The following is a 9340-nucleotide window of genomic DNA, read 5'->3' as shown; positions in this document are numbered from 1 at the left end:
GTTTTGGGAACCACAAGAAAAGGGTAGAGATCTTTAGCCTTTATTTTGGGTTGTGGACCCTTCTGAAATCTGGTGAAAGAATATTCGCCTTTTCCCTTCACCCAGTTTTCTCTTTGTATTTCCTACTTTTATGTGAATTTCATTGCATTTATATTACTTTGCGAGCTTTTGCACCCACCTCTCCTTTTCTTTTGGTTAGGGGGTGGGCTTAATTAGCAAATACAGGTAGCCAAACACCACAGAACCTCTCTAGATGTAACCAAAAGGACTAGCTAAGACACAGATGCCCGAGGACGCCAGCCTTGTGGACTACTGAGGCTTTTTGGTTTTTCTTTTTTGTTGGAACGTTGAGGATTAAAGTGGATGAGTCTGAGCAGGCAGCACTTCCAGAAAGAATGAAGCCCTGCTTAGCATTCCAGTGCACACATTCAGATGTGTTTCCTTCAGACACATCCTTGGAGGAGGGAAACCCTGACTGACACTCAGCTATTGTTCTTCCTCCTGAGCAGCTAATGACAAGGGTCTTCACAAAGCTCTGTTACATCTGCCCCTGGGCTGGGGCACTGGAGGGGTAGTAAGGAAGTGCTGCTGGAACAATACTGGCCCACAGACAGCTGGAAGTTTGGGTGTGGGTATGTCTGGCTCTTTGCTTCCACCACAGTGGTGAGAGCAGCAATGGTTGGTGTGTGGAATCTTAGGGCAACCCTGATCTTGAAGCATCAGAGCTGCTGAGTAGAGTCAGGAATGCAGTGTAGCAACCAGGAACATTATAGCTTTAAGCCATAGGGAGAGTTTTGAGGGGTCTGCTGTTCCATGGATCTAGCTGGATTCCTGACTCCTCATTGGATCACAACCTACGACCACTACAAACTACAGAGAATACTTCCAGCTTGATTCTTACCATTGGGAGGTGGTACAGATTGACGGTAAAGACACTGGATCAAGACTGGGCTCAAACCCACTACTAACCTACTCTTACTGATTGTGTGACCTTGGAAAAGTTCCTTCATCTGCAAAATTGGAGCAAAAAAAAAAAGGTTTTGTGGTGAGGCTGTAGTGACTTGATATACATGAACCACTTAAAAGTGTGACTGGCACAGAGTAAGCTATGGTGATTGAGCTCAGCATACATCGTCTCCTTGGGCCTATGGCCATGTGTTCATCAACTGACTTTAAATTTGAAATAGGAATTGGTGATTGGGGTTGGGAGGGCAGAAAAAAGAACAGGAGATACATTTTGCCGCAGTGCCCCTTCACAAAATACCTCTGGAATTTTGCCAGTAAGTTGGTGAGAATCTGCCCCTCATTTACTACCTATGGCTTGTCAATGATCTTTACACACACAGAGGGGATTTTGTCCTTTTAGCCATTCATATATCCTTTTATTTGGACCCATGGGGTGAGGGTCATGGCTCATTGACCTGAGGGGGGATATTTTTCTCCATTTTGGTGCAACAAGACAATATGTTGTGACAGAATGCTACCCATCTCCATCCTACTCTGCAACCGAAGAAGCACCTGCCTTTAAGTGCAGTGCAAGTACGAATTTCTACTCCATCATTTCCAAACATTCCATTCCCTGAAGGAAAAAAAAAGGGAAAAGAAAAATCAGGCTTTACGGGGCTTGGAGAAATCCTAGACCTGCCCTCTCTTCCTGGTGGGTGGCTTATCATTTTGCGATTGACCTTCTGCATTGTCCTCTCACCGCATATCCTATTTCAGTGAGGGCTGCCACGTCTAAGTCTAATCAGAGGAAGTTAAGGGAAATAGGAATTTGAATAGCTGAACGGTGACGTGTGTGTCATGAAATTGGCTCCTCTCTCTCAAGCTTGGGTAGACCGACCTTCAGGATGTGGCAAACGGTGAGCAGGGCAAGGGCTGAAGACCACTAACTCACATCCCATCCCTAGCCTGCTGGTCCAACTGCTATTGGGTGTCCCCCTGCTGGTCTTATGCCTATAAAGGATTTTAAGTACCTGTGTCCTCAGAAGACCCCCACTTTCATGATCAGACCTGTACCTGCCATCTTACCTGAAGGCAGTGAGATCAACAGGAGGAAGAGTGATCCAGAGAGAGAGCACCTCATCGCTCGAGAGGGCATAGACCTGGAACTTCCTGGGGGTGGCTGCCTGGGAGCTTCCTTTATAGAGCTGGACAAGGTTGGGTGGGGCTGGACACTGGCCTCATTCTACTTGGAATGGCACCCAGGGGAGACAGGCTTCTTCAGGGTTAGAGGAAGAAGAGTTCCTGGTCCTGTCTGTGCTTCCTTCTCTTTTACAAATCATGGGAAAAGAAGGAACTCAGTCAAAGCTGAACAGGCTGCAGAGACCAGGCCCAAACATTTAGCCTATAACTTCACGTGTATGATAGAAAAATGCAGGAAAATTGTCTACTTTCTGTTTTGTTTCTCCTTTCCTTCAGAGTCCCCTGAGAACACAGGAGACCAGACAAGTGATATTATAAACACGGGCTTAATTTAAGACCAGAAAGGATGTGAACAAGAACTTGCTGTGTTTCAAGAAACAAACGGTCTCAAGGTGTCAACTGTTGGTCGGCCCAAGAGTTAGGTAGGGGCTCAGACATGGGGTAGCTCAGAAGGGGTAGCCTTCTCTTTGGGCAGCAGATTTTTTTTTACCTGGCTAGAGGCAGATGGTGCAGGGAATCTGCCATCCAGAAAAATTCACTGAGGGGCTTCATTTTCCAAGTGACTAGTATGAAATGTTGCCTAGTATTTGGGAACTTTGAGGGTCCTGGGAAAGGTACTCTTCTTGGAATGGGTGGGTTGGAACTCTCTTCTGGTCTCTCACAGGAAGAGCCAGATCAGTGTGGTGTTCAAGGTTGGATGCCCAGTGTTCAGAGTAGAGCAGGACACCACTTCCCCGGAGCTATAGGGACACAGCTCTGGAGAAGGGTCATTAGGTCTGTCTTCCCTGGAGTGGTGGGTGGAGGACCAAAAAGTTGAGAAGACACTTACTTTGGTTATATTCTTGTCCTTTGAGGCAGGCTTCTACCCAAGTAGCCCACGACCGTAGGATTCTGAATCTGTAAATTGACAGTAGAGCATAATTTTATTGGTTATGCTCCATTTTGCAGTCACGTACCGTTGGATAAGTTATTTAGCATCTCTGAGCTTCAGCTTCCTCTTCTAAAAAAGTGCATTGTAAAAGGGTTTTCTGAGGATGACAAATTACGAAGTCCAGTACACTCATTCTGGTAGAAATTAGGTTATTCACTTCCTTCTCTTCCTTCTCCCCCTCCACCACCACCACCACCACCACCACTACCACCACCACCACCACCACCACCTTCTCCTCCTCCTTTTTTTCCTTCTCCTCCTCATTCATTATTAAGTTCCACCATTATAGCTGTGTTTCTTCCTTTTTTTGCAGCATACTCTCTCCAAGAGATCTATTGGTGAATGCAAAAAATAGCCGGGCGAGTTTTATTCTGGGTTCCAACAATGTGTGTTGTTGAGAGCACCATTGTGGATTGGCGTGGGGGTGGGGAAGAGGAGGGGTGCTAGTGGACTGGAAGTAAGTAGTTCAATACTAGATCAAGGCTGAGGGTTCGCTTACATGACTCCATGGAAGACTCCCAGGAGACTCTGCATGGGGCATACAATTCCTGCCATAGAATGCAGGCCATAGCCTGAGCATCTGCTGCCAAGACATGGTGCAGACTCAGTGGTACCTTCTCGTTCTCTTAGAGATGGAGGACATGAGGCTTGAATGGGTGACTGGGCTTGCACAAAGGAAAGAAGCAAGGTGTGAACTGTGCTGGCATAAAATATTCAGCTCTTTTGATTCTCAGTTCAGAACTCTGTCCTTCTCCATGTATTTTAAGTTGTTCAATCCTGTATTTGGGAATATGGAAAGAATGGACCTACCATCTTCCAAATACTTCTGAACCCCTCCTATACCTGTTTCTGGAAAAGCAAATCTACAGTGTATTTGGAGATTAGCATGTGCGCAGGATGGACCCTTTCCTTTTCACCTGTGCGTGTCCTGATTAAATCACCATCCCAACCTCCGGGCAGGAGATTTTCCTAACTGTGCTGAGTGTTCCCACCTCCTGCCTGAGGTCTTGTTGGGGGAAAAAGTGCCAGGGAAACACAAACAGCTTTATTCTCTCCCATTTAATGTTGCTCTGTTGGTGCTTTTTTCTTTTTTTCGTTTCATAGAATTTTTGTGGTCTCCGTATCATGTCTGCATTCAAGAAAAAAAAAACACAATGACTACACATTCTATGCTACATTAATAAATTAACCTGTTGAAGGAGCAAGCCCCTTTCCCAGATGCTTCATTCACTAGTCACACAGTTCCTGAGTGCAATGACTTCACTGCTTTTTTTTTCTCTATGTGCAAGTTTATGTTCACCCATGGCTCTTATTTTTAAACTTTAAAAATAAATCACTGTTAAATGATGAAATTTAATGCACATAAAGGAAAATAAGCAAATTATGTACACAGCTTAGTGACAGAATATATAGCAAACACTGTGTAACCACCACTTAGATCAAGAAAACAGACCTTTTCCAGCATCACGGAAGGTCCCAGGGAACCCTTAAGTGACCACAGCCTACTACCTCCCCCACAAGGCAACCGCTGCTCTGACCTGGATAATCATCACTTTCTTGCTTTGCTTTATGGTTTTCCCTTCAGTACGCATCATTAAATAGAGTGTTTTTTTTTTTTTAAGATTTTATCTATTCATTAGAGAGAGACGGGGAGAGAGAGAGAGAGAGTGCAGAAGTTGGGGGAGGGGTAGAGGGAGAGGGATAAGCAGACTCCCTGCTGAACAGGGAGCCTGATGTGGGATTCGATTTCAGGGCCCCGAGATCATGACTTGAGCCAAGGCGGAGCCTTAACCAACTGAGCCACCCAGGTGCCCCAGATAGGGTGGTTTAATTTGCTTCTTTTTGACCTATATATAAATGGCAGTACAAAAGTATTATTTGTGCCTGGCTTCCTTCTTTATTATGTTTTTAAGATTTGTCTGTGTTTCTGTGTGCAGCATTGGTTTTTATCTCAGTACATTGACTACTTAATAGATTTATGACTGCTGACAAGTAGTTGAGTTGTTTCCGTGTGTTTTACAGAGTCCTGCTGTGGACATTCTTGTTACTTATACCCTGTGCACACAGGCTTGCTTTTTGGAGGAGAGATAGCTTGGAGTGAAATTGCTAAGGCACAGGGCATGCATAACATCAATTTGTCCTAAATGTTAAATTGTTTAGTAAAGTGCTTTTTACTGATTTGTATATCCATCAGCTATGTGTAAGGATTTTGGTTATTCCACATCCTTAGCACTCCTTGGTACTGTCAGACCTTTACATTTTAGACAACTTGATGGTTATCTAGTGGTCCCTCATGGCGGATTAAGTTAATTTCCCTGATCACAACTAAGATGGGGTATCTTTTCATATGTTTATTGGTTATTTGGATTTTCTCCTTTGATAAGAGTCTAGTTATTTGTCCACTTTTTTTTTCCTTATTGGTTTGTCCATTAAGAATAATTTATACTGCGAATATTTTTGCTATTCTGATTTTGTAATAATCAGGGCAGGCTAAACATTCACTATATTAAGACCATACATGTGTCCTCAGACCCAGTTCTTTTCCTAGGTCTGGTTTTATAAATGCTGGTGATAAACCGAATCTGATTTATATGATGCATCTTCTATGGGAAATGTCTGCGACTCTAGGTATTTGCTCATCCTCAAGAAATGATGGCACATATTACAAATGATGTAATAACTTTTGAAGATAACCATTGCTAATTTGATGATTAACAGCTGCCATTGAATGAATTGTAAAACTATTGTGTTTTATTTTCACAGAATAAAAGTTACAAGAATGACTTGTAAATTATGTGGTGGTTCAAGATCACAGCCTAGAAAGACCCTGAACTCAACTCACCTCCTCGGTGGACACACCAAATCTTATAGAATAATTCCTGCTGAAAAAGAATTGAAAGCTAGATGAACAGCTTTCTCCGCAGGAGATAAAAGGACCACATCTAGTTTGGGTAGGAGAGGCAGAGACATGGTCTCACCAAAACCCTATCCCTGGCTCTGTGACACAAAATAGGGAGGGACCTCACTCCTGAAGCCTCTCCCTGAAGAGTGAGGGATTTGTGCCCCACATTGGGCACCCCAACCCTTGAGACCTGCACCAAAGAGACCATAGCCTCAAAACGTCTGGCTTTGAAAACCAATGGGGTTTACATCCAGGGAGCCTGAGGCGCTTGTGCATGGACTCACTTGTCCCAGGAACCAGTGCAAAGGCAGTAGATTAAGAGGGGACTGGATTTTATGTGATGGTGATCCAGTTGGTCATATTAACGAGTGCTGGAGGGGCAGGGGTTTGTTGAGATTTTTCTTGGGATGGAGGTGCTGGAGTGTGCCTTTTTTTGCTTTCATCCTCTACCTTGCTAGTGGAGGTGGGCATGTGAAGATACAACCTCCCTAAAGCCAAGGGCATGGCCCACCCTCTGTGTTCATTCATTCAGTTGTAACTTCTTTTCCTTCATTTCTTATTTATTTCAGTCTTCTCTCCTCCCCCCCCCCCCCACCATGAGTCTGGCTAAAGCCTTATCAATTTTGTTTATCTTTTCAAAGAACCAGTTCTTAGTTTCCTTGATTTTTTCTGTTCTTGTATGTTTCTTTCTTTCTTTTTTTTGTTTTGTTTTTAGTTTCTATTTCATTTATTTCTGCTCTGATCTTTATTATTTCCTTCCTTCCACTAACTTTGGGCTTTGTTCTTTTTTTAAGTTCTTTTAGGTGTAAGGTTAGATTGTTTATTTTGAGATTTTTCTTGTTTCTTGGGGTAAGCCTGTATTGCTGTAAATTCCCTCTTAAAACTGCTTTTGTGGGCCCCTGGGTGGCTCGGTCATTAAGCGTCTGCCTTTCGGCTCAGGTCATGGTCTCAGGGTCCTGGGATCGAGTCCCACATCGGCTTCCCTGCTCCGCGGGAGGCCTGCTTCTCCCTCTCCCACTCCCCCTGCTTGTGTTCCTGCTCTCGCTGTCTCTGTCTCTGTCAAATAAATAAATAAAATCTTAAAAAAAAAAAAACTGCTTTTGCTGCATCTCAAAGATTTTAAACTGTTGTGTTTCCATTTTCATTTGTCTTCATGTATTTTTTGATTTCCTCTTGAATTTCTTTGTTGACTTCTGTTGTTTAGTAGCATGTTGTTTAGCTTTCATGTTTTTGTGTTTTTTTTTCCAGTTTTTTTCCCCTTGTAGTTGATTTCTAGTTTACACTGTTGTGATCAGAAAAGATACCTGAGGGGCACCTGGCTGGCTCAGTTGGTAGAGCACGCAACTCTTGATCTCAGGGTCATGAGTTCAAGCCCCATGTGTGGCGTAGAGTTTACTTTAAAAAAAAAAAGTGTAAGATAAAACTTAAAAAAAAAGAAAAAATACTTAATATGATTTCAATCTTAAATCTATTGAGACTTGTTTTGTGGACCAACATGTGAGGTATCCTAGAGAATGTTCCATGTGCCCTTGAAAAGGATGTATTCTGAGGGTTTTGTATGGAACTTTCTCTATATATCTGTTAAGTCCATCTTGTCTAATGTGTTGTTCAAAACCACTGTTTCCTTACTGATTTTCTGTCTGGATAATCTATCCATTGATGTAAATGGGGTGTTAAAGTCCCCTACTATTATTGTATTGCTTTCAAGTTCTCCCTTCATGTCTGCTAACATTTGCTCTATATATTTAGCTGCTGTTGTGTTGGGTGCATAGATATTTACAATTGTTTTATCCTCTTTGTTGGATTGATCCCTTTATCATTATGTAATGCTCTTTTTTGTCTCTTGTTACAGTCTTTGTTTTAAAGTCTATTTTGTCTTATATAATTATTGTTACCCTAGATTTCTTTATTTTTCCATTTGCATGAAATATCTTTTTCCATTCCTTCACCTTTAGTCTGTGTGTGTCTTGAGATTTGAACTGAGTCTCTTACAGGGAGCATGTATTGAGTCTTTTTTTTTTTTTTAACTATTCATCCACCCTATGTCTTTTGATTAGAACATTTAGTTTATTTATGTTAAAAATAATTATTGATGGACATGTACTTACTGCCATTTTGTTAATTGTCTTCTGATTGTTTTTTTCAAGAGAATATTAAATCTTTTATTGATTACACATGATAACGAATGATACAAAAGCTTTAATCCCATCTATAATTTTATCTGATACCATAATTCAATTTAGATATATTGCATAGGATGTGCGAATAATCATATTAATAACAGAATAAACTCCAGGACTTTGCTTGGGTGACCTTTTTAATGGTGAACTCCAGGTAACAACACATTAACTGTCAGTTCAACTACACCAAGGTTTGTGGAGACAATGCCTTCTGTGCCCAAACAGGTTGCAAATCAATTTCAAATGGAACCTGGCATCACCCTGAAGGAATTCTAACTTCACACTGTTGAGGTAGTATACCAAGATGGCTTCAGAGTAGACTAACTTTACACAGCACATTTTAAAAAAGACACATTTATTCAGCACCATGATCAGACTATTACATTTAGCAATCAACAGCATAGGTGCAAAAACAAAACAAAACAAAACAAAACACTACATTAAAACCCTTTGTTGGAATGCTTTACACTTTCCACAGAACAGAAACTAAAATAACCTGTTATACAACTAATCACAAATACAGTCCTCGAGTTTTTTCCCCATACACATGAATATTGTCTAAAACATGTCTTCTTTGTAGCAGCTAGGCCCTGCCACCACTGTTCTTGGCTGAGTTCACAAATCTGTTGTAACCTGTAGCTTCCCCGTTCCTCCTCTGGCTCTCCTCTCCTGCTAAGCTTTGTTTCCTGGCAGTGATTAAAACCTTCTGCCACTGCCGTAGCTCCTGCTGCTGCTGGAACCACCATAGCCACCTTGGTTTCGTGGTTTGGCAAAGTATTGGCCTCCACCACCATAGGGGCCAGAGCTTCTGCCTCCAAAATTTCCTCCTTTCATGGGTCCAAAATTTGAGGATTGATTGTTGTAAATGTCAAAATCATTATAGCTTCCGCCACCTCCAAAGTTGCTTCCATCATTACCAAATCTGTTATAGCCATGCCCACTGCCACCATATCCACCACCACCTCGACTGCCACCAGAGCCACCTCGACCACTGAAGTTCCCTCCACGACCAAAGTTGTCATTCCCACCGAAACCACCTCCACGACCACCATCAAAGTTTCCAGAACCACTTCGACCTCTTTGGCTGGATGAAGCACTAGCCATCTCTTGTTTAGATAGGGCTTTCCTTACTTCACAGTTGTGGCCATTCACAGTATGGTATTTTTGAAGGACAATCTTGTC

The 9340-nt window shown here is 42.3% G+C and overlaps 1 protein-coding gene and 1 non-coding gene across 2 annotated transcripts; one reads left to right on the top strand and one right to left on the bottom strand.

Annotated features, from left to right (window-relative positions):
• Window positions 1–1406: 1406 nt before the first annotated feature.
• DEFB136 (defensin beta 136) lies at window positions 1407–2086 on the bottom strand. Its single transcript, XM_035725856.1, has 2 exons — window positions 2032–2086; window positions 1407–1579 (listed from the first exon to the last, which is right to left on the bottom strand). Exons 1-2 carry the CDS (start codon window positions 2084–2086, stop codon window positions 1407–1409), a joined length of 228 nt encoding a protein of 75 aa, XP_035581749.1.
• Window positions 2087–5521: 3435 nt separating this feature from the next.
• Window positions 5522–5653, top strand: LOC113926120. Its single transcript, XR_003521195.1, has one exon. It is a non-coding gene; the product is annotated as a small nucleolar RNA SNORA72 (small nucleolar RNA).
• Window positions 5654–9340: the final 3687 nt, after the last annotated feature.

This window comes from Zalophus californianus, chromosome 2 (assembly GCF_009762305.2).
Source record: "Zalophus californianus isolate mZalCal1 chromosome 2, mZalCal1.pri.v2, whole genome shotgun sequence".
In the NCBI taxonomy this organism is placed as follows: Eukaryota; Metazoa; Chordata; class Mammalia; order Carnivora; family Otariidae; genus Zalophus; species Zalophus californianus.
This window is presented reverse-complemented; position numbering and strand designations above follow the sequence as displayed.

What these genes read in the sequence shown, in the direction of transcription:
- DEFB136 (XM_035725856.1), bottom strand. Translation starts at nt 2,086, where the DNA reads ATGAGGTGCTCTCTCTCTGGATCACTCTTCCTCCTGTTGATCTCACTG. An exon ending in GTTGATCTCACTGCCTTCAG is followed by an intron (nt 1,580 to 2,031) that starts GTAAGATGGCAG and finishes TTTTTCCTTCAG; the next exon opens with GGAATGGAATGTTTGGAAAT.